The 19026-nt window shown below is 41.2% G+C and overlaps 1 protein-coding gene across 3 annotated transcripts in view; it reads right to left on the bottom strand.

Moving 5' to 3' along the window:
- Positions 1-19026, bottom strand: part of rab3gap1 (RAB3 GTPase activating protein subunit 1) — a 78766-nt gene that overhangs the window by 26468 nt on the left and 33272 nt on the right. For all 3 annotated transcript variants that reach the window (XR_006007873.1, XM_041962331.1, XM_041962332.1), the window contains 10 exons: positions 18159-18240; positions 17747-17815; positions 16711-16784; positions 11279-11371; positions 10828-11003; positions 8177-8284; positions 7426-7598; positions 6981-7035; positions 3158-3526; positions 1993-2130 (listed from right to left, as the gene is read on the bottom strand). Coding sequence is in view for 2 of the 3 variants with exons in the window: in XM_041962331.1 (XP_041818265.1) it covers positions 1993-2130; positions 3158-3526; positions 6981-7035; positions 7426-7598; positions 8177-8284; positions 10828-11003; positions 11279-11371; positions 16711-16784; positions 17747-17815; positions 18159-18240 (1337 nt within the window). In the remaining variant the exon portion in view is untranslated. The remainder of the gene's footprint in view (positions 1-1992; positions 2131-3157; positions 3527-6980; positions 7036-7425; positions 7599-8176; positions 8285-10827; positions 11004-11278; positions 11372-16710; positions 16785-17746; positions 17816-18158; positions 18241-19026) is intronic.

The raw sequence follows: 19026 nt of genomic DNA on the forward strand, positions 1-19026 counted from the left end.
ACCAGAAGCTTTGCGAGCGTTGATCCTGCTGAGTGTCCTCCTCACACTGTCAGGGGACAGCGACAGCACCTGTTCGCCGGGAGGGGATGGGGATTTTTGTGCAGGTGTGCTGTTGTGTGCTTCGAAGCGAGCCAAGAAGTCATTTAGCTCATTTAGCAGGGAGGTGGAGCTGTCACAGGTCTGCGGTCCGGGTTTGTAGTCTGTGATGGTCTGTATCCCTCGCCACAGGCTCTGTGTATCCCTGCTGTCGCTGAAGCAATGAGCTATCCTCCTGGAGTACACTTTCTTGGCCTCTCTGATGCCGCGTGACAGGTTGGCTCTGGCTGTCCTCAGGCCCTCCTGGTCTCCTTCTCTAAAGGCCGTGTTACGGGCCTTCAGCAGCCTGTGGACCTCTCCTGTCAGCCATGGCTTTTGATTGGCCCGGACAGTGATGGTCTTTGTTACTGTTACATCATCGATGCATTTGGTGATGTAAGCAGTGACGACGTCTGTGTACTCCTGGAGGTCGGTGATGTTGTTGTAGGTGGCACCCTGTTTAAACACGTCCCAGTTTGTGGTGTTAAAACAGTCCTGAAGTTCCTCCAAAGACCCTTCAGGCCACACTCGCACCTCTTTCAGAACTGGTTTGGTGACTTTAATCAGTGGTCTGTATGCTGGCATTAGTATAACAGTGATGTGGTCAGAGGTGCCGAGGTGGGGGAGGGGAAGGGCCTTGTAAGCTCCTCTCTGGGTGGTGTAAACCTGGTCCAGTGTGTTATGTCCAAGTGTTGGAAAGTCTACGTGTTTGTATAGCTTCGGAAACATCCTCTTTGGGTCTGCATGGTTGAAATCCCCAGCCAGGATGAGGAAGGCATCTGGGTGGGCAGTCTGCTGCTCACTGACGTGTTGGTACAGTTCATTCAATGCCTCGCTCCTGTTGTTTTCATTGGAGCTCGGAGGGATGTAAACAGCCACAAGCAGTATGGCTGTAAACTCCCTCGGGAGGTAAAAGGGTCAGCATTTTATGACCATAAACTCCACCAGTAGTGAGCAGTGCTTGCAGATCACAACAGCGTCACGACACCAGTCATTGTTGATGTAAACACAGAGTCCTCCGCCGCGTGCCTTACCTCCCTCAGCGAGAGCTGTGTCTGCTCGATAGCAGGTTAGCCGCTCGAGCTGAATGGCGTGGTCTGTTACGTTGTTGTTGAGCCAAGTTTCCGTGAAAACATACACACAGCACTCTCCCGCAGACTTCTGGGTTGTCTGTAGAAGGCGTAGGTAGTCCAGTTTATTGTCCAAAGAGCGTACGTTGGCCAGCATGATGGTGGGGATAGCCGGCTTGTGTGGGCTAGCTGCTAGCCTGGCTTGGATACCTCCGCGCTTACCCCGTATCTGCTTCCTCTGACGCCGCTTGTGTCGCCTCCACTGTGGGCGAGGTGCAGGACTCGGGGACGGTGTTGTAGTAGGCCTCCAGAGCAGACCGCAGTCTCGTAGCTCTTCCTCTTGCACGGGGTTTAGCTTGTGAAAACTGGTCCTGTCGACATTTAGTAAAAACTCCCGACTATATGTGTGCTTGTAGACAGGTAGACGCGACGAAGACGAACAAAGACACTGTGACTCGCACGACGAAAAACACAAAAACTCTGTCACAATGAGAGAGAGAGAAGCCGCTTAATATAGCTTAATTTTGTTTCTAATAGTCAGTTATTAGTCATTTAATTCACCTTTCTTGTCCTACCTTGTCCTATTACCTTCCTTGTGGGTCTTATGAATTCCATCTGCACTGGACTTACTGCAACCTCAGTAAGTCTAGCAGAATGTATAATCAACCTAAATATGTCTATTATTTGCACCAACCTCCTGCAAATGTATATGCAATGAGGATACAGATGCACAATGCAGAAACACACACACACGAAAGTCATGCAAACTTGAACTCCAGCCTCCTGCTACTATTAGATAAATACAGCACATGTACAGTTTGAATGTGTGTAAGTCTGCCTCTCTCACCTTAAAGGACTCCATGTCAGAGAGCAGACAGGCACTCTGCATCCGGGCACGGAGGTGGGTGCCTTCAGCTGATGTGCCCAGTTTGGCCAGCACCTCTGACTGCTCCTCTAACAGATCCTCTGTCATGGGAGCAGGTTCCTGAAAGTCAAACACACACGAAGCAGCATCACTGTACTTCTATTCACTAAGAATTACAGTGATACACTGTTAATAAACTTGGAACTATTGGATTCCATGTGATACAATGTGATACTGCACATTTTTGTGCGGAGATTTTCTCATTACAAGACAGGTTCACAAGTCTCTCTATAAACAATACTGACGCATATGAATTGGAAAGAGTTGCTGTAATTGTTCCACTGGCCCAAGCATGTCCGAACTACTTTATAAAGGAAGGAGCACACCAGGCCAACCAATCAACATCAAGGGATCACTTAGCTATCAGCTGAAGACTGAGATCAGCTAATTAAATGAGTGCAGCCTGGAGTGTTTCTCATTCTATGGAAGAATGCATTCATAGGTTCAGCTGAAGCTAATGAGAGTCAGGCAGTCTGGGATAGACAAATCATGTCCGTGTCTTCTAGAGATACAACTTTTCATGTTCAATTTTCCATAAACAAAGTTTCCTTGCCAAGTCGCAGCAGAGGGAAAATAAGATTTGTCTAATTCAGACTGCTGATACCTCATATTGGATACAGCTGAAATTCCAAATACATTGTGCACAAAGGAAGGACTATGGATTTTGAAGCCCATCACTGACATTGAAATTGCTTCAAGAAAGGATGTATTTTATGGGCATTATAAGTATTGTATTAAGAGAGAGTGGAAAAATGTAAAGCAACCCTCATATTAAAGATAAGCATGTATGTAGCATATAACAGCAGCTTTTGCAAACTGGCCAGTGGAGTATCTCCAAGAATAATGAGTTCTCTTTTTTTAAATTATAGCTAAAATCTTGAATGCTTTGACCAATCAACACAGTAGTGATTTAAAAAGACAAGCACAAAAAACAAACATCATATCATTATATCTGTAGTACATGAAGCTATATATATATATATAACTTTATGTTGTATATCTGTATTTGGAAGTATCTGATACATATTCATTTAAACCAAAGACTTGGATGAGTGAGTGAAAGAGACAGACACAGAGAGATCCTGACCTGTGTGACAGGAACGTAGAGAGGCTCGTTAGAGTTGAGCAGAGTCATGTCATTATAGGGGTGAAGCCTACCCTCTGCTTTACTTTTACTGTCATCCTTTTCTCCTTCAGTTTGTGGAGCTTCTATCTCTCCCTGGTCACTCAGGCACTCAAAGAACTCATCCTCACTGTCGCTCCATGAGTCCCAGGACTTCCCTGGGGACACCTCCCTTGTTGAGGTGGATGCAGTTATTGTTGCCGTCAAAGACTCTGGTACAGGCCGGGTGTTCTGGCAGCCACCGAACACCCTGCACTCTCTCTCGTTGCTTCCTTCCAGCACCTTGCGAGCTTCATCTCTGGCCCTCTTCCTCTCAATGCAGCAGTTCAGCATCTATGCAGGAATTCAAGCCTTTGTCAGACATGAATACTTAACATTGCTGTCTCCCTCTTGTTGTTAAAATGATCTCTCACACCTTAATGTTCCTTACATTTTTACTCATACAGAACATAACCATTATACAAAGCGCAAGTGGTGCCACTGCTAGAAACAGCAATGAGCTGAAAACCTTAATGATATGAAGGATGATATGTGGGAAAAAGGTCGTTCTATGTTTTTCAGAGGCTTAATCACACTTTTGCAGTCAAAGACTTCATTAATGACTATTTAAGAGTGCAATTCGCCCCACTTCTCCTCCAACGAATTCTCCTACATATGTACATTTGAACAAGTGCATAAACATAAAATGACAAGATGTTAAATTGGAACTCTGATTCAACTTCTATTTTGCAATAGCAAGCACAAATGAAAGTTGAAAATATTCAGCAGCCTTGAAACTGATGTTATCTGCCACGGAGTGATTCATACAACAAAGCTATTAAAAGAACACCCAAAAGGGATTGAATGGGAGGAGTGGTTAGGCAGAAATCAAACATGCAGTATTCTTGACTGCCTGATTTACGACATAACAAAGTACAACATACGTGAGTGTCACTGAACCTCACCTATCTCTCTTTTTTTTATTTTTACACCATTCCAGTATCAGACTTGGTCCTCAAAAGGAATGAAAGTGAATGATGAGTTTGTCACATGGGCAAAAAAGAGGTGTTGCCAGCAGATGACAGGGACAGTAGTGTTGCAAGCGTATTCGTTAATGACATTACATACCGCTGAAATGTTAACAGTGTACCAGTGCATGGATTCACATGTTTTTTTTAAGGAGTTAATAAAGTGTGTGTGTGATATATATATATACACACACACACACACACACACATATATATATATACTGTTTGACACAGCATTCAGGTTCTTCAGGTGGTGACCACAGACCGCTTCTCAGTTCCTATGCTTTCTGCCTGATGTTTTGGTCACTTTCACTCTAGTGGTAGCATGATACAGAGTCTACAACCCACACAAGTGGCTCAGGTAGTGCAGCTCATCCAGGATGGCACATCAATGCGAGCTGTGTCAGCGTAGTGTCCAGAGCATAGAGGCGCTATCAGGAGACAGGCCAGTACATCAGGAGATGTGGAGGAGGCCGTAGGAGGGCAACAACCCAGCAGCAGAAAAGCTACCTCCGCCTTTGTGCAAGGAGGAACAGGAGTAGCCCTGCTAAAGCCCTGCAAAATGACCTCCAGCAGGCCACAAATGTGCATATGTCTGCTCAAACGGTCAGAAACAGCCTCCATGAGGGTGGTATGAGGGCCCAATGTACACAGGTGGGGGTTGTGCTTACAGCCCAACACCGTGCAGGACGTTTGGTGTTTGCCAGAGAACACCAAGATTGGCAAATTCGCCACTAGCGCCCTGTGCTCTTCACAGATGAAAGCAGGTTCACACTGAACACATGTGACAGACGTGACAGAGTCTGGAGACTCCTTGGAGAATGTTCTGCTGCCTGCAACATCCTCCAGCATGACCGGTTTGGCAGTGGGTCAGTAATGGTGTGGGGTGGCATTTCTTTGGGGGGCCGCACAGCCTTCCATGTGCTCGCCAGAGGTAGCCTGACTGCCATTAGGTACTGAGATGAGATCCTCAGACGACTTCTGAAACCAAGGTGTTTGGCCCTGGGTTCCTCCTAATGCAAGACAATACTAGACCTCATGTGGCTGGAGTGTGTCAGAAGTTCCTGCAAGGCGAAGGCATTGGTGCTATGGACTGGCCTACCCGTTCCCCAGACCTGAATCCAATTGAGCACATCTGGGACATCATGTCTCACTCCATCCACCAATGCCACGTTGCACCACAGACTGTCCAGGAGTTGGCAGATGCTTTAGTCCAGGTCTGGGAGGAGATCCCTCAGGAGACTTTCCCCCACCTCATCAGGAGCATGCCCAAGCATTGTAGGAAGGTCATACAGGCACGTGAAGGCCACACACACTACTGAGCCTCATTTTGACTTGTTTGAAGGACATGACATCACAGTTGGATCAGCTTGTAGTGTGCTTTTCCAGTTTAATTTTGAGTGTGACTCCAAATCTAGACCTCCATAGATTAATAAATTTAATTTCCATTGATAATTAAATTTAAATAATAATGTGATTTTGCCATCAGCACATTCAACTATGTAAAGAAGTATTTAATAAGAATATTTCATTCATTCAGATCTAGGATGTGTTATTTTAGTGTTCCCTTTCTGTGTCCAAATGGAGTACTCAATTCTTTGTCTATTATGAGCAGTTAAACAAATATATTGACTTTACATTTTGTGTTGTTTTTGCACAGATTTAATGATATTTTTTCCATTTTACTAAAAGCAAACGATGACCATTTGCAGTTGCAGTAACCTCTTTGTTATGTGCTACATCTGTCTGTACTTCAGGAATTTCATTACTTCACTTAAAGCACCCAATGGCCGCTTAGAGGATGTGATTACATTATAATGCATTACAACAGTCATTTTAATGCATTACAAAATTATTATATGTATTACAACTATGAGAATTATAGTAAACTATGATCCTCCCAAAAAAGATAAGACTTTATTAATCTCACAATGAAGAAAAGCTCTTTAGAACACAGGGGGGTGCTTTAAGTGCACATAACATTGGAAGGACACGAGTATGCTAAGGTACATGACCTTGCAAGGATTACACGAGTCTTTATAATGTGTTGATTGTTTTTATAAAACATTCTGAACATTTATGTGTGCTTATAGCTATAATTATACAGTACTGTAAGCAGGTTGTACAGATGTTTATGATGTTTTACAGACATAGAAAGTGCCATATCTTTTGACACAACTGGACCTAACAAGTGACATAATTTATGTAGTTGACAACTTTTTTCACTTGAAGCAAATCTTTAAATCAAGTTTCCTCTGAATAATTGAAACAAGTTTTATGGCATTAAAGGGATTATTATAGCCAGTTTAAGTGGCTGTTCTGCTTTTCTCATAGCATTTATGCATTATTGTGCAATTTTAAATGTATCCTGATGTGACAAACTAAATGCAACTTTTTGTTTTTGAAAACAACTGTGCACATCATTTACACACCGACAGGAGTTTAAGATCTTGCCTATGGCGCTACATAGTCTTTTCTCTGTCACTATGAATGAAATTAGGTCAATTGTTAGCAAATTTTAGATATTTCTTTTTCCAGTTACATTTGTTGCATTTACATGTATAATTATTGTGTAAAATAAATAACTGGAAACACAATGAAATTAGTAATTGAATAAGTAAAAAGCTGGCCTTATCGACTCTTTTTTTTCCCCTGCCAGTGCCACATGTCTGCCAAGAATAACCACAGCCACTGAGTTATTTGTCTTGTGCATTTTTAAATAATTTCATCTATGCTTATGGGTCAAACACGCATTGCGTGCATTTTGTACAAATGGGTACCTGGAGCTTCTGATGTAAAAGACAACAGCGAAGATCAGGAGGTCCACCAGCCAGTCTGCAGATTATGAAACATATGGAGAAGATGAATATGAGTGAACATGACTCCATTAACAGACTAAGCAACTACAATAACTACTTCTTGAACTGCTTCAACCAGTGCTTCAACTCGTGCATCCTTGCAAAAATAATTACTTTGTATATGCCTTGTGTCTTTGTTGTATTTACATTTTGATTTTTGTATTTTGTTTGAATACTCAAAATAGGTGGAGATGAAAACGTCACAAAAATGACAGCTTTTTCTTGTAAAACAGGACAAGGTACAAGGCAGTTCTCACAATGCTCTTTGAGATGTAGATGTGAAAATGTTAAACCATATATAAGGTGCTATTGCAATAGAGTTTTTTTAAACAAGCCTAAGAGCAGCCCAGGTGTATGTCATACCCACCCGTAAATGAGGTAGTTGTTTTCCCAGCGGTAGCGCAACTCTAGGACAAACTCCTGCCAGAGGTGGGCGACAGCCCGCAGCCCACCATGGTTGTAGTTGACCAGACACACACATAGTGCCAGCCGGTAGGTCAGACTGTCACAGGGTGCTGACTTCAGTTGGAGAAATAGGTTCTGGACATAGGGCGACAGGGAGATACTAAAAACAACAACAACAAAAAAAAAAAGCTAAAGCTTTGAGTGACTGACTGACCACAAGGAATGCAACTATCTACTATATGTGAATGCACAGTGGCATCCTGACACCACATTACGAGTGGTGTAGTGACTCCTTCTTTTCATCTTCTCTGGCAACACAGGGGATTGTTTTTTGTTTATTGATAAAGCAGACTTATGATGGAGAGAGTGGTTTGTATGCAATGGTCATTATGTCTATAGAAAAATAACTTCGGGAATTTGTGCAAACACTTTTCAAAAGTTTGCGAAATTTGTTATCATTGCCATTTAAGTGTTGTTTTTAGTGAAATGCCATATCCCACTGTTTGCAGTTTGTAATGCTTCAGCAATGGCTGTAGTTCTTTTTATGGTTCTGTAGTGTGTCAAAGTGAATATTATACATACCATTCCTTATTCATTTATTCAAAACATTCATCCTTGACTCTTGAAAAAAATTACATTACTGAAATCTTAGACATCAGCTAGCTGGCACCCCAGTCAAACTGTCAGAGTATGTGGTAAAAGGGTAAGCATACATGGTCAGAGTTTTGATTTTGCTCGGCTTTCCCACAGGCATTTGACTGTGCTGTTTTATTCCTGCTATTTTCTGATGACTTCTCCACAGCAGCATCTGGGAAGAGATACTGAGACAGAAAAAAAAACAAGTATGTGTAAATCAATTATACATTTACAGAAAATCAATCTCAGTGTCGAAATGTCTCGCATATTTAATATTGGTCTAACCAGCCTTTGTGTCTAATTGACTTTCAGCACAAAGCAGGATATCTTTATTGTCCTAGGGGGGTATTGTTTTCAAAGCCTGCACATGCAATACATTCCATAAACACATTATCATACATGCACATATACATTCACGCACCTATATAAATTACTCACAGGTGTACACACGGATACACACATACAGTGGAGGAAATAAGTATTTGATCCCCCACTGATTTTGAAAGTTTTCATACTAAGAAATAAGGAACAGTCTCTGATTTTTTTGGCAGCTTTATTTTAACAGTGATAGAAAGAATATCAAAAAAATAATAGAGAAAATTACATGAAATTAAAAATATAAATTTCTTCGCATTTCATTGAGGGAAATAAGTATTTGACCCAAAAACATGAGCAATGTTGGCTTCCGAAGAGTATTGACAAACTCCTAATCTCAGTGAGGTCATTACCTACATGAGAGACACCTGTCCCAAATTGTCACCTGTATAAAAGGCCACCTGCCCACAGACTCAGCGACACTCCAACATCTCCACCATGGGCAAGACCAAAGAGCTGTCTAAAGATGTCAGGGACAAAATTGTTGACCTACACAAGGCTGGAATGGTCTACAAAACCATAAGTAAGAAGCTGAATGAGAAGGTGACAACTCTTGGTGCAATTATTCGGAAGTGGAAGAAATCAACTTGACTGTCAATTGACCTAGGCTGGGAGCTCCATGCAAGATATCACCTCGTGGGGTCTCAATGATCATGAAAAAGGTTAGAGATCAGCCTAGAACTACACGGCAGGAGCTGGTTAATGATCTCAAGGCAGCTGGAACCACAGTCACAAAGAAAACCATTGGTAATACACTGAGATGCAATGGTTTAAAATCCTGCAGTGGGCGCAAAGTCCCTCTGCTCAAGAAGGCTCACATCCAGGCCCGCCTCAAGTTTGCCAATGAACATATTAATGACTCTGCCAGAGACTGGGAGAAGGTGCTGTGGTCAGACGAGACCAAAATCAAGCTCTTTGGCCTCAACTCAACTCGACGTGTTTGGAGGAAGAAAAATGCTGAATATGACCCCAAGAACACCATCCCCACCGTCAAGCATGGCAGTGGAAGCTTCACTGCATCGACAGTAAGATGAACGGGGCCATGTATCGCAAAATCTTGGGTGACAGCCTCCTCTGCCAGGACACTGAAAATGGGTCGTGGATGGGTCTTCCAGCACGACAACGACCCAAAACATACAGCCAAGGAAACAAAGGAGTGGCTCCATAAGAAGCACATCAGGGTCATGGAATGGCCTAGCCAGTCTCCTGACCTTAATCCTATAGAAAATCTATGGAGAGAGCTGAAGCTTCGAGTTTCCAAACACCAGCCTCAAAACCTCCAGGATTTGGAGATGATCTGCATAGAGGAGTGGACTAAAATTAGTCCTGATGTGTGTACCAACCTAGTAAGCAACTACAAGAAACGTCTGACTGCTGTGCTTGCCAACAAGGGTTTTGCAACCAAGTATTAAATCATGTTTTGCTAGGGGGTCAAATACTTATTTCCCTCAGTGATTTTTTTTTTCATTTAAGTAATTTTCTTGATTATTTTTTTGATATTCTTTCTATCACTGTTAAAATAAAGCTGCCAAAAAAATTAGAGACTGTTCATTTATTTCTTAGTATGAAAACTTTCAAAATCAGGGGGGGATCAAATACCTATTTCCTCCACTGTATATACATAGTATTCATGTTTTTGTATTTTGGAGATGCTATAGCAGCCACAAGTCCTGCTATAGCAGTTCCTACACAATTTTAGAGTCCTGCATCTGGAGCATGATAGAGGTAATATGAAGAGTGAACTGAGCTGCCATCCATGGAGGACCTTGGCATACAACTGTGCAGGAAGAAGTGTCATTCATGATACATGTGAAGACTCTGAAAAAGTTAACAGGCATTGTTAAACAGTTATTCAAGAGAAAGTCATGAGACATGCTTGATGGAAGCCTGCTTGAATCATAGGTTTGACTAATGTGTCTAATGTGGGTGGGGGCCTGATTCAGTCACAGAGTGGTTTGATCACAAGGACGGGCTTAATTCTGTGACAGCTGCGGGTTCTGAGGTAGAGGCAGTACCTGATTGTGTCAAGATTGTGGGTTCTATTAGTAGGATGCAGTATATATTTAGATGGGCTTTCGCCTGGCCATTTCAACAGTCAAGCATTAAACTTAATGAGCATTGGATTGCCGGCCCTTGGCTGGTTTAAATAGAAGTTTAGCAACACAGATTAATTTTAAACTCATAGTGAAAATTGGAATTTCACTTCTTTTTTAAGTTATATATAATTTATATAAGACACCTCTTATATACTCTCCATTAACAAATAAAGTTTTTAACCTGTAGTTTCCATTGTCGTGTTTGTTTTCTGTAACAATAATACCCATATAAAACATTGAGCATAAATAACGCATACCAGTAGGACGGAATTGAGTATATCAGTGTTGAGTGGTGACTCTCTATCAATCTGTCGGTGGCGTTGGATGTGCTTTCGGGCACTGTGCACCATATTGGAGACAGACAGTTTGGAGATCGGCACTGTCGCTGTTGGCTCTGTCAGCTTGGATAAAGCAGAGCTGATGTCACTATTTTCTGCAAGGTAAAAAAAGAGCAGGCATTTACAATCATATGAAAGCCGTTAGCATCAAATATTTTATACTGTATAAATTATGTATTAATATATTGTATCTCTGAGCAAACATCAACATTTAGAGCTTTGATAATACGAGGCACAATGCAAACAGTTCAAAAACACCAGTGAAGGAAAGTAGTAGACGCAGTGTTTTAGAATATGGTGTGCTTAGTTATATTATAGCAAGAACAATTGCATGTATTCCAGTGTTGAACATTACAGCAAGTAACCACACCTTTGCCCTCCTCTTCAGCCAGCCCTCTTCCGAGAATCTCTTCTGTAGACTCCTTCCTACAGCAGAGCTTAAAGAACTCTGTCAGAAAGTCACCTACATAGGAAGAAAAGAATGAAACTTTCTAACATTTTTTACAGTGCTTGTTCAGGCCAGACCAGAACCATAAAACACACTGACTGAATGACTACTGTCCAGTAACACTCACCTCCAACATCAAGAAGTGCTTTGACAGGCTAGTCAAAACATTCATTACTTCCTACTTCCCTGACTCACAGGACCCACTTCTATTTGCGAACAGACCATACAGTCCCACAGATGACACCATTGCCCTCACCCTCTTCATTGGTAATAATAATAATAATAATAATACATTTTATTTGTTAAAAGCGCCTTTCAGGACACTCAAGGACACTTTACATCACGAGAAATAACAAACAACAATACGATAAAACACAATAAAATAGAATAATCAAGAGATAAAACAAATAAGTGTAAAATCAGACTGACCATTTGACCTCATGTGGGATAAGCAAGTTTGAACAGGTGAGTTTTGAGTGTGGATTTAAAACGGGAAAATGAATCAATGTTTTTAATTTCGGGTGGTAATGAGTTCCAGAGCCGGGGAGCAGAGCGGCTGAATGCTCTGCTCCCCATTGTGGTGAGACAGGCGGAGGGGACAGACAAGTTGATAGTAGAGGAAGTAGTATTTTAGGATTTTAGTAGTAGAGGTGTGGCTAAACTTCTATGATGATGCCATTGCCCTCACCCTCTACATTTCCCTCTCTCACCTGGACCAGAGGAACACAGGACTGTAGTCATTCAGTCAACCCTCTGACTGAATGACTACTGTCCAGTAGCACTCACCTCCAACATCATGAAGTGCATTGACAGGCTAGTCAAAACATTCATTACCTCCTACTTCCCTGACTCACAGGACCCACTTCTATTTGTGAACAGACCATACAGACCCACAGATGACGCCATTGCCCTCACCCTCTACATTTCCCTCTCTCACCTGGACCAAAGGGACACATACATGAGAATGCTGTTCACTGACTATAGCTCAATATTCAATACCACTGCACTCCCTACGCTAGCCATCAAGCTGAAATAACAGATCTGTGTGACTGGATCCTGAACAGATTGTGCAGATAGGCAACACCACACCTTCCACCCCAACTGTTAACACCTGTGCTAACTGTACTGTACTCACTTCTCTCCTGTACTCCCTGTTCAGACACATTTGTGTAGCCACCCACATCTCCAATGAGATGGCTTATAGAGAGGATTTTGAGGACATTTTGGTGTCAGGACAACAAACTCAAACAACATCAGAGGATAGAAGGCCAACAGGATCATCAAAGACCCCAATAACCCCAGAAACACACTGTTGATGGTAGAAGATACCGCAACATCTGGTCCCACACAACCAGGCTCAGGGACAGCTTCAACCTGTAGCCCATAAGACTGCTGACCATTTGAGCTCTGAAGCTCATTTTGTCACTGTATATTCTATGTGCATGACCTGTTCATCACTAATGCTGTGAGGTGCGGATATCAGGAGGAGTCGGTTTGCAAGTAAAAAAATATATTTTATTTCCTATAAGTTAACAATTCTAAAATCAAGGGAAAGGGGAGTTGAAAAAAAGGATTGCTGTCTGGCGAGAGTGTCTTTGTCTCAGTGGCGTCACATAGGTGCTGCGCATCAGGCCCTAATGAGCCCTGACGCTCATAGCTGCGGCTTCTCCGCAGTGCTGTCCATGGTGCTGAAAGTGACAGGTTAACTGGACAAACTGCAACAACCGCCAACCAATGTACATCAGTATAAGGATAAGTAGCAGATTCCACGTCACTGTTGCAAGGATATTTACAGTCCTTGTCTCGTCTACCGGGTCCTGCCAGCTGTATACTTAAAAGGGAGGGGTCGGCAGGATTTTGTAAGTGCATGTAAGTGTGTGATGAAAGAGTTCACAACTTGGTGATGCATCCAGTTCTTCTGATGTTACAGTTTCTGGGAAAGCAAAGTGTAAGAGCCATTTCTGTGCATGAGTTTCATTTTTGTTTTTGTTTATTTATTTTTGCTGTGAGCATCCCACCACTGGGGGCCTCCCTGCTGTGAAGTGTGACAGGTCATACAATCAGCCAGGTGAGGCACTCAGGTGTGGCTGATGAGAGGGAGCAAACAGTTTAAGGTTGGCGTGGTGCATCGTTTTGGTATTTGTTTTATTCTGATTTGGTACTCTGCATTGGTAAGCAAACAATTAATGGGTTTGGAAACAGTGAAATTGAAGAATAAGAACAATAAACAGCACCGTGGATCAAAGCAGTGAAGTGGACATGTTATTCACGTGTCGAAACATACTCACCATCAACAACCAGGTGCCCCCTGATCGATTGGTGAAATGGGTCAATTTGCGAGCGAGTCTTCCATGTTTGAGCTAGTCTTTCCAATTGGTTGGACAAAGATGTGGTGACACACTTTTTGGTTACAGTAGGCCTTACATACTTCCAAACTCTTGTCCAGATGTTTCTGGGCAAAGGCGAAGGTGGCCTTGAGGTATTTGCTTAGGTCAGTCATATACTGGTGTGTCGTAGATGCTGTTGCAATGCTAGCTTCACCTGGCTGGTAGAAGATATGGTTCATCAGTAGGCAGGCTGTCATCTGAGCTGTATCTTGAACGACCAGTGAGCCCTCCAAACATGTTATATGTGGTAAATGTGTATGTGACTTTGAGGAAGTATTTGTTGCCTCTGGCTGATTTGGTGAGAGGTCCTACCAAGTCAATTTGCAGGTCTGATTAGGGAAGTGTGAGTGAAGTGGGTTTGCCAGTTGGAACTGGCGACAGGCTGCCTTTGATTAAAGGGAAGATTAGAATAACAACAAAAATTTCATGTATTTTTTCACCACGGTTCAACTGCCGTGTTTATCACTAAACAAAGACTTTATGCGCAAAAGTCGAAAAAAGTCCTCTACCTCGTTATGAAATGAACCCTACTAGTAATAAATGAAAAAGAGAATACAAACATTCCTGACATTACATCATTTAAAACTTTCAGCATAATGCAAATGATTTCTTAAGACCAAAAGTGAATGAATCCCTCCTAGCATTACTAAATGCTTCCAGTTCTTTCCTTCTCTAGGAAAGCAACCAGTCAATATCAATCAGGGGCGAGGTCTTATGGCTCTACCATTGTAGAATGAAACTCATTTTTATTCTGTGGAGATTTTGATTACCATATGCCTTATGTAAAAAGTAAATTAACTGTATCTACTGTATATAGCACTTTTCTAGTCTTAATGACCACCGACCTCCTGATAAGTTGTTGACAACTCTACCTCCTGAGCCACAGCTGTCCCAATATGCCATGTGTCCATATACATTTTGGTAAAATGTTTCTCCTTTGGCAGAAGAGAAAGCAGAAGATCTTCTCTGCTGGTCTGCTCTGTCTTCGTAATTGAGATACGCTTTGAATAAAATGACTGTTCTGTTCAAGTTCTTCTATATTTTCCAGCATACTACTACACTCAATACAAAAGCATTTTTTGATAAATTAGACAAAACAGTGTCCAAATTCATTTGCCAGACTGGATGAGCAGCAATGCTGAAAATCTACCTGCTTGGATTTGTTTGGACAAGGCAGCATCACGAATGTCTTTAAATTCTATAATATGCTCCCATTTACCCCTCTCTTCCACATTTGTTAACACCAATCCAGCTATTAACTCTCTAAAAATATGGATCCAATTTAGAAAACACATTTGAAGGCCTGCACAGACATTCACATATTGTTCCAATGCTCAACAAATACCTTTTCAAAGTCAGAATTCCAAATTTTGCTAAATAATTGTCATAGTAACTATTAAGGATTTATATAAAGACTGGATCTTCCTTTTATTGAGCATTCATCAAAATATCCCTTACCTAACCATTTTTTCCAAATTAGAGATTTTGTCAAAAAAAGGTTTCCTTATTTCCCTAATCACCCCCCTAAAACCTTGATTCACATTCTTCCGACTATTGATCCTAACCAAAGAAAGGGCATTTAAATTATTTGCAAATCCTTGGGCTTGGACAATGCTCGCCGCCCATGTTTGGACCTGTTTCCCCTACTTTTTGTCATATTGTGTTTCCCCTCTCCCCTTTGTGTTTGTGTCTAACTGCAGGGGCATGGCTGGCAGGTGTTTCCGGCCTTCCTCCTCTCATGAACACACCTAACATTAATCATTCAATCAAGTCTCACTTGCTGCCACAGTTTATATGCACCTGCTTTCCACCCAGTATTTGTCAAATCATCTGTTCACCTAAGTCGTAACATCCTGACTCTTGAGCTCTTCCATGTACCTTTCGCACATTATTGCCTTGCCTGCCTATCTGACTCCCTGATTTCTGTATTCTGTGCTCAGGTGACTACTCCCTGTCAGTCTGTATTGTGAGTAATCTAGAACTGGATTCCCTCTTGACATGTCCACTCTGCATCTTTTGTTAATAAATAAATGGATGAGACATCATTTCTTAAAGATAGACAAGCACAAAACTGAAATCCTAGTAGTCGGCCCTAAAACAAAAGAGTCATATCTAAGGTTCAAATCCCACATCAACACAGTGACGAAACTTAATTTCTCCACCTTAGAAACATAGCTTAAGTATGACCATTTATAAATCAAAGATGTATATTGAAAAACTTTATTTTGCCTTTATTTTGAGCTGCCTCAATTACTGTACAGCTCATTCAAACTATGCAGCTCAGCTAACAGAACCAAGAGGAGAACCAACATTAGTCTAGTTTTAGCTGCACTGCACTGGCTTCCTGTTTAGAATTTAGAATTGACTTTAAGGTCCTTCTCCTAGTATACATACCCCTTAATGGACTAGGGCCAAGATACATTCATAACTGCCTTGTTCACAGTTTGCCTTCAAGAACAGTGCAATCATCCGTTAAAAGTGTATCTCTTCACTTTAGCCTTTAACTAGCTATGACGGTTCTGATACAGGCCTGAAACCTTTGCACTTTGGCCCGCACTGCAGCACTTCTTTAAAAACGTTGAATTTTACATGATTTTATGCATTGTATGTACTGCATTTTTAACTTTATTTTATCACTACTATTCAGTAGGTTTTATTTTTATTCCCATGCATTTTCTTAGAGTGTTGTGTGTGTGTGTGTGTGGGTTGTGCCCAACACAAATAATACCCACAGTCAGGTTAAACCTGAAGGAAGACATTTGGGAATAGGCTGAAAAAGGCGTATTTCAGTTAATCAAGACCCGTGGTGAATCTGAGTCTATCAGGAAAATGTAGGGCTTGTTTGTTTGTATCAGAGGCCTAGGCACCAGCTGGTAGGATGTGCAGACAAGTCAAAAAAAACCACTTTTTCTAGGTGCAGAAATTGTGGTTGAAAATGCCTACCAGACAACAAGGGATTCATCTTACCTAGTAAACATTGAGGGTTTTCAGCTGTTCTGACTCGGACTGACCAGTGAGGAGCTTGGAGAGGGTCAAGGTCACTGCCGGATTACACAAACAGAGCAAATGGTTAAGTCACATAGCGTGTTGCTGGTTCACGTTTCTGTCAAGATTATGGCCAAGGGACTAAATCTACTATAGTTTTTTAAAGACTTGTACAGATGATATGCACATGGCTCTTACTTGTACATTAAACAAAAAAGGATGAATCAGAAATCAGAATCTTCCAAGACTCTGAGTAGATGGTCCAGTGTACATGTTTGAGACAGCAGGGGCACTGAAGAACAAAGTAAACAAGGACAGACAACCTTTGTCTGCAGTGGTAAGGAGGAATACTATAATATTTAGCATCTAAACTGAATGTTACATGCTACACCTGACTAGGCTACTTAGATATCAGCAGTGCACTTTTTCTATAGTGGATGTTTTGATTGCTACTTCAGAAAGCCATTTCCTAAGAAACATGTCTTTATAGTCCAGTTGAAAAATGTAGACAGAGACAGTCTCTGCATACAGCCAAATAATATCATTTCAAAAACTGGAAAACAGCTGCATTCTGACTAGTATATACATATACAGAAAGGCGATTACCATCGAGAAACAAAATTAAAAAAACAAAAACTTGTCAATTTTGGTTGAAAGTTTGTTCCAATAATTTCTATGCTAATGATATCAAGCATGTGCAAAATTGCTGAGAAATCTTCAGACCTACTTAATATATGGGTCATACAATTGGTCATCATGACCTAGCAAAATGAGACTGATAATCAGTGGATCAGTATTTTTCCTAGTTAATGACAGGCCTAATAGCCACAGTACATTTTTTATCTTTCTCTCCATCTATTTTTAGCTGCAGATCATTAGTGTAAAGAGGGCAAGGTATAAATAGACATTACTCTTATGACAAAACAATATGAAATTTTTCAATGATCAGCATGAAAGCAGGACATTGTTGCAGTGGGAGTCAGAGACAGGCCGGGTAGAGAATATGGGACACTCTTACCTGTAGACATCATTATCTACAACTATGCCTTCCGTCAGGTGAGGCCAAGTGGTTGCAAGATGAAGCTCACTACGACAGCCAAAAAGAGACAAAATAATTAATTTTGTTGTGAGATTAAGACATTCATTGTGTAACTGTTTATTCTTATGTGTTTGTGTTGTGTTGTGGTCAACTGTATTATTTTATTTAAACATAACTAAAGGGAAACACTAGCAGCAACAAAAATATGCAAAACTAGTAGGATCTCTGACTTCAAGAAGATATAACACATCAAAAATGTATTCTTACATGTGATTAAGTTCTCATATCTACTGCACACATTGATGAGAACTGAAATGTGATCAAAGCCAAATGAAAATACAGCCATTTCAGTTTTTGGAATGTACCGTCATCTTAATTACAATGCCTTTACCTGATAGGCTCCTCACAGGCTCCAAATGGAAGCTTCCCAAACTCCACCCCTCCCACCTCACCTCCAAGGATTGTGTCGAAGTCTGCCAGAAAGTCAAACACAATACAATAGAAAAAACACAGCTGCACTGCATAGCAATAATTCCTTATTTGCTACCTAGTGCACACAAATTGAATTTCATTTTCAGTGTCATTAGTTCAAAACTGTATGCCCTATGCAATACAAATTATTATCTATTTTGCAATAATTCTTTGATTCTGAATTAGATACAAATCTGATACACTTAAAAACATTGTTATTTCCCTTGGGTTTTTTTTAAGAGCGATGCTGCAGCACATTGTGATGGAATTTTTACATGTTTCTATACTTTTCTATTTTGTTTTCCTATTTTATGTAGTTGATCTGTAGTCTTAGCTGTTTTACTGTTGTATTGACAAGAGGATGTCCTGGTGGATTTGTTGTTGTATCCTACTGCAACTAACCCCCTGGGTACAGAGCAAATGACATGAGGAGATCACACCTGACCGTCAATTCCTGAGAACAGGATTCCATAAAGTTTTATTGCACACAACTGTTTTTTTGTTGCCATTTGTTAAACAAGTTCTGCTAAGACCAAAGGCATGTCAGAGTATAGGAATAGGGTGAAAACATCTGATCAGTGAGCACAACTCTTAACGGCTTACTGCCATGTGGTTCTGTGGCTGTGTCTCATCTCTATAGAGATTAAATACTTTGTGCATGCTACTTGCTTTCCAGAGTGGTTTGTTTGGCTCTCTATAGGCAGACCGGGAAAATTTTCCACAACAACATTTACTGCAGATTTTATGATTTTAAATTTAACTGAATGGAAAACAAACAATCGCCAGTA

Source organism: Chelmon rostratus, chromosome 21 (assembly GCF_017976325.1).
Source record: "Chelmon rostratus isolate fCheRos1 chromosome 21, fCheRos1.pri, whole genome shotgun sequence".
In the NCBI taxonomy this organism is placed as follows: Eukaryota; Metazoa; Chordata; class Actinopteri; order Chaetodontiformes; family Chaetodontidae; genus Chelmon; species Chelmon rostratus.